A 6,443-nucleotide genomic window follows, 5' to 3' on the forward strand; every position below is an offset into this window, starting at 1 on the left:
ATTTATTTAATGAGTATAGTGCTAAATAGAGGTTCAAAAGGGGGGGCAGAAGAGCTATAAGTAGGGAAATTATAAATGAGTCTAACTCTGTTACATTAGGAAGCATATATTCCAAAGTAAGGCCCGCTAACACAGCGTGCCAAATTCCTGAGATAGTCTGTCCTGCCTAGAGTGTCTAGATATCCCTAGAACCCTTTGGACCCCCTTTGTTTAAGGATTGTTTACTGTGGTAGTCAAGAGATCCTCCTGAGATGTGCATAAACAAAACTTCTGGAATGATCTCCCAACTCACTTTGAAATTGCTTAACTATAAAAACTCATTTGTATGTGATATTTCACCTTTTGGTCAAGGTTTTTTTCCAAATGCATCAGGAGTTGATACTTGGTAATAATCCCTCCATGCTAGGGAGACTTATCCCTGGGAGTTATGTCCCATGCCAGGGTGAAGGTAGTGTATTATATGCTGAGTTTGTATTAAAAAGAGACCACATTGGTGCAACAAGGAAGCTTTCAGGTGGTAACTCTTAGGCAATATATAATAATAGGCTAAAATTCAATTTCACCAGAACAAGGTTCATAAGTATAACCATCAGCAACAAACACCTGGCATATTAGTCTGTCTTCTTTTGCTAGGGCTCTGCCCATGTACTCAGGGGATTCTTGCCTCTGTATTAATAATATAGCAGGATTTCCAAGGATGGGAATACAATATTCTTTCAGTTATTATGTGGGTCTCCACCCATCAAGACACCATCCTATGCTTACTCGAACACACTCATATGCCATAGAGGCATGTCCTAGGTGATTGGTTTGTTGAGATGTTCTATTTCTCTAGGGTCAGTGTAGGTTTTTCGTGAGTTTCCAGATATTTTTCTATTTTGTTTACCATGTCTGGTTTGTTAGTGTACAGTTGCTCATAATATCCTCTTATGAGCTGTTATTTCTTCAAGGTCAATAGTAAATTTTCCCCTCTCATTTCTGACATTATTTATTTACATCTTCTTTGCATTTTCTTTCTTTTCCTTAGTCAGTCTAGCTAAGGGTTTGTCAATTTTGTTGATCTTCTCAAAGAACCAATTTTTGTTTTGTTTATTCTCTCTTTTTTTCTCATTTTCACTTATTTCTTCTCTAATCTTTGTTAATTCTTTCCTTCTGCTTGCTTTGGAATTAGTTTGCTATTCTTTTTCTCATTCCTCCAGTTGTGCAATTAGGTCTCCAATTTTAGCTCTTCTCTTTTAATGTAAACATTTGGGGCTATAAATTTCCCTCTGAGCATTGTCTTCACTGTATTCCATGTTTTGATGTGTTTTGTTCTCATTTTCATTTGTCTTGAGATATTTACTAATTTGTCTTCTAACTTCTTTTACCCACTGATTAAGAATGTCTTGTTTAACCTCCATATATTTGTGAATTTTCCCTTTTTCCACCTGTTATTATTTCCAACTTCATTCCATTATGATTATACAATGTGCCTTGTATAATTTCATTTTTTTAAGAATTTTTTGAGACCTGTCTTGTGACCCAACATGTGATCTTTCCTGAGCCTTCTCAGGAGCACATGAGAAAAATGCATATCCTGCTATTTTGGGATATAATGCGTTCTAAATATCTATTAGGTCTAGTTCATTTATATTATTCAAGCTCTCTGTTTCCTTATTTGTGCTTTGTATAGATGTTCTAGGTAATACTGAGAGTAGTATATTTAAGTCTCCAGCTAATATTGCAGACATCTATTTCTCCCTTCAGTTTTGCATAGGATAATAAGAAACTCAAACTCAAGGACCAAGAAATAAGTCAAGCAATTTAAGCATATTGATATTATGGTATGCTTGTCCTTTTCAAATACAAAATAGGAATTATGATCATATATAGAAATGTGTGTCCAAACAACATTCAATGTAAAAATATGCTAAAATGCTATGCAGGTAATTTCACATATTAAAAATCTAGTTTCATTTTATAATATTAGAATAAATATTGTATGATAGCATTATATTTAATATGCATTTGTTTTTATAATTTAAATGTACCAATATTTGTGATTATTATCTTCATATCTTCAACTTTTTATGAAAGCATAAACATGAACATAGTTTGGCATATCTATGACAGTTGATGGCAATGATTAGTCCCTAGGTAAAGCATGAAAACTTGCAGCCAGGTATGAAAAGTAGAAGCAGAGTGATCTGAGGAACATGAATGCAGGGATGCAAATGGCAGTTGGAAGTGAGAGACCTTTGGTGACTTACCATTTTCAAATATTTTTTTAAAATGAGAATTGCAATTGTCCTGTGATAAATGGAAATGAAATCACATTAAAAAGGTGAAAATAACAAACAATGAAATGTGATATGATTAGAGATAATCATTTATTAAGCTGTTCCCCTAGTCATCATCTCTGAGATCATTTGGACATGTTCTTTGGGAAATTTTATGAAGGTTTGTGGCTAACATCACCAACATCATGGTTGTCCTTTCTGTTCAAACTGACTAGGCACCACTAGTAATTTCCTCCCAAAGGTAGAATAAGTCCAAGGGTACTCTACAGCTGTGCCTTGGAATTTCTTGAGGCTCCACTTTCCACCCACCACTGTAAAATATCTTGGCTATCTTGATGTCAAGCATCTGTCCTGTTGCCATATGTATGGATTTTACCTTTCTGTCAATTTCGGGCTTCATTTATTTCAGGATTTCAATTCTAGATTTGTCCCTGGATGCTATCCACTTTCATATTTTTCACTTCTATAGTCATTTCTCTCCCCAATCTATTGTCAAACTCTAAAATTCCAGAGCTCCAACCTACATACAAACACCATAAAACCTTTTTGATAGAGGAAGGGAGACTAGACCCTTTTCACTTTGAAGAGTGCTACACTTACTGAACCATTAGAATTCAGTGGATTAATAAGCTACCAGAGTGTATCCTAAAAGTTGGTAAAATTATATGACTTATCACAGAAGAGATTATATAGAATCATTCAATAATTTAGACTCATTTCATTACATTTTAGTATTGACCAAGAAAATGATTACAGCTACTCGCTACCAACAAAGAAATCAAATTCTTACTTGAGAAGGTGCAGTAGCAGAAAGTATGTAGTCATATAACATTTCTGTCACTAATTTGGGGTTTGGTAAAATGATTTCATATGTTTGAGTCTCAATGGCCTGCAAAATAGGTTGTAAGAATTAAGGATAAGTTATTGTGCCAGTTATCAGTTTATTGACTCTCAGTGCTAAAGATGCCCTTCATTTTCTACTTATGGTAATGAAGTCAGACTCTGAATTTATCTCTTTTTCACCTGGCACAATGTTAAGCTTTATTTGATAAGGCTGAGAAGGACATCATTTCTTCTTTTAATATGCTTGTGTTTTCATCTTGTTCCAACTGTGTAGCTGCAGGCAGCAGGTTTGGAATATCCAGTGATAACTCTCATCAACTTTCAGTTGTACTTTCATGGATGGTTTCCCACTGAGTTTCAGTGGCACCTCTGCAGGCAGATTCCAGTGACTCTCACAAATATATCAGCTATCGGTTTTCTAACTCACCCTATTAGCAATCTGGTGCTGTGTCTTCTGCAAGCCTTGTCTCACCTGGACCCCAAAGGAGTGTTTCCTGCCTGCCAGTCCAACCTGATATTTCTTATTTTCCAGCCTTAGCCTACCAGCATTCCATTTGGAAGCTCCTAGATTGCCAGCCGCAGATAAATTTCCCAGTCTTCCAGCCTTGATCTGGCTAGGGTGGACTAGTTTGTCCCAGTGAAACCCAGTGAACTTCACCACACAGTGAACTACAACCACACCTCAGAATCTCAGCCTTTGAGAAAGGTACTCACTTAAGTTTTTCTTCCTTGGATAATTCTTTCAGCACCAGGACTTTCCTTAGAATTCTCTCTATTCCTTTATGGTCAATCCCCTCATATATTTAGTAATTGTATGTAAACTTTCCATATTTAAATTACTGTGCAGTCTGTCTTCTGATTATACCCTGACTGACATAATATAGAAGCCATCTATATTATCAGCCTTGTTATACAACCAATACTAAATGAACAAGAAAATTCAAAAAATAATTTACATTGAGGCCAGAACCTAAACAAAGGAATACCATAAACATGCTATTCTAAAATAATCAGTAGTAAACAACATCTCAATGTTACAGCAAAATACTATTATCAATCCAACATTATAAGTTCATACCTTTTTACTTCTAGAGACACTTCAGGTTTCCAGAAAATCAATAAATATTTATTCATTGATAAAAAGTAAAGAACAAGATTGTAGGTTGGAAGATAGTAAGTCTAGATTCCAGCCCAAACTATAGTCCTGTGCTTGACTGGTTAAGTACCAGTATTATCTCAACCCTTGTTGAAGTCCAGCTCTTCATCTAAAGATGAAGAACATTGGACTAGACTACTTACATTACCTATCTGAATAATGCTCAGCAACATTTTAATCATCATATGAAGTCACTTTTTTGCTCCAGAGCTTCCTCATGGCAGTTTTAACCTCAGTATTTCTGAGGGTGTAGATTAAGGGATTTAGCATAGGGGCCACCATAGTATAAAAGATAGCCACAGCTTTATCTATGGGCAGAGTGGTCACTGGACGCAAATATACAAATATGCAGGGCACAAAGAATAAGACAACTACTGTGATGTGTGAGACACAAGTGGAGAGGGCTTTGTACCTCCCCTCCAAGCTATAGGTCCTTAGAGAACACAAGATGACCACATAGGATACCATCAGGAGGAAGAAGCTTAACAGACAGATGAACCCACTGTTAACAGCAACAAAGAGACCAAGGATATGAGTGTCCATGCAGACAAGTTTTAACAAAGGGTACAGGTCACACATGAAGTGGTCTATGACATTGGGTCCACAAAAGGGCAGCCAGACTGTGAATAGAATCTGAATTGTTGCATGAAAAACTCCTCCAGTCCAGGCTACACCCACCAGAAGAATGCACAGTTTGTGGCTCATGATGGTCGTGTAGTGCAGGGGTTTGCATATGGCAATATAGCGGTCATAGGCCATCACTATGAGCAGGATGATCTCAGTAGCACCAAAGATGTGTTCTGCATAGGCCTGGGCCATACACCCATTGAAGGAGATAATTTTCTTCTCATGAAGGGAATCTAAAATCAGTTTAGGAGCAGAAGAAGAAGAATAAATTGTGTCTATCAAAGAAAGATGGGTCAGGAAGAAGTACATGGGGGAGTTCAGAGCTGGACTAGTGGCAATGGTAACAACAATAAGCAGATTGCCTGAGAGTGTTATCAGGTATAGAACCAAAAATACTACGAACACTACTTTCTGCATCTTTGAATTCTGTGTAAGACCTAATAAAATGAATTCAGTCACATTCCTTTCAGTCCCCATCTGTGTAATTTGGATGATAAAAACTCCAGGAAAGAATGTTTTACCTGAAAAAATAGAACCATAGAAGAATGAAATAATCAGAACCAGCCTTTCCATAGTACTCTGCCAATCTCACAGGTGATTCTGTACCCACACTTTCTAGTAAAGAGTTCCTCAAAATATCTCTTAGTTTTCTTTCTTATTCTGTTATTATCCTGTCTCCCAAAAAAAGCCCTTAAAATACTTAAGATACACAGAAGAAGGGCACCACATTTCCATAGGGTCAGTGTAATCTTTGCAAAACTTCCCTTGAATATCAGTAGGATGGAGTAATGTACTCATTAGAAATAGTAATTTTGGAGACTAACAAATATTAAAAATGTAACATGAAATGACATGAATAAAAAAAGCACCAAATAGTGTTTATAAATTAATTATAATCATGTAGATATACCATAGGTAAAAAAGAAAGTTATTGAATAAGAGTTGTGGAATTAGTATTTGAAGATTATAGATTTTATACATTTTCAAGAATAAAATTCAAATTCAAAACACCACTTATAAAACTTTATATAGTTGTTTATTCATCTATGTTAAACTATACAGTTGTGTAAAAGTGTATAAGGAAATAAATTCATGTATTTAGGGCATTAACTCCTGGATGTGATATTATGGGTGATCTTTAATTTTACTATAGATATTTTGTATTTTCCAAATCTCTACATTATTAAGTTTATGAGCAGAAAAGAACTAAAATTTCCAGTTTTTTTCATGCAAGTCTAAAGTCTAATCTAGAAATATTTATACTGAATGGGATATATAAGGGAAAAATAAGAAATGGTTCATCGATATGTGATAGGAATCTAGGAAATAGTATCTGAATAAAATTAAAGTATTGCTGTAAGGTACTCATGAAATTGCTATTATCAGTTCACCCAATGGAAATAGGATGAGGACTTAAGTGGGCACTAACTGCCTTGAAAAGGCCAGTAGAGTAGGGTGAGATTGCTATAATTGCCCTGTGGTCTACTTATCATCATTCTAAATATCATCTCTAGACAACCAATCAAAGATTGTTTACC

The 6,443-nt window shown here is 35.5% G+C and overlaps 1 protein-coding gene across 1 annotated transcript; it reads right to left on the reverse strand.

Moving 5' to 3' along the window:
- Positions 1-4,452: 4,452 nt before the first annotated feature.
- On the reverse strand, positions 4,453-5,382 carry LOC101424952 (olfactory receptor 4C12). Its single transcript, XM_004447409.1, has one exon. It carries the CDS (start codon positions 5,380-5,382, stop codon positions 4,453-4,455), a length of 930 nt encoding a protein of 309 aa, XP_004447466.1.
- Between the last annotated feature and the right edge of the window lie 1,061 nt (positions 5,383-6,443).

This window comes from Dasypus novemcinctus, chromosome 10 (genome assembly GCF_030445035.2).
Source record: "Dasypus novemcinctus isolate mDasNov1 chromosome 10, mDasNov1.1.hap2, whole genome shotgun sequence".
Taxonomy (NCBI): domain Eukaryota; kingdom Metazoa; phylum Chordata; class Mammalia; order Cingulata; family Dasypodidae; genus Dasypus; species Dasypus novemcinctus.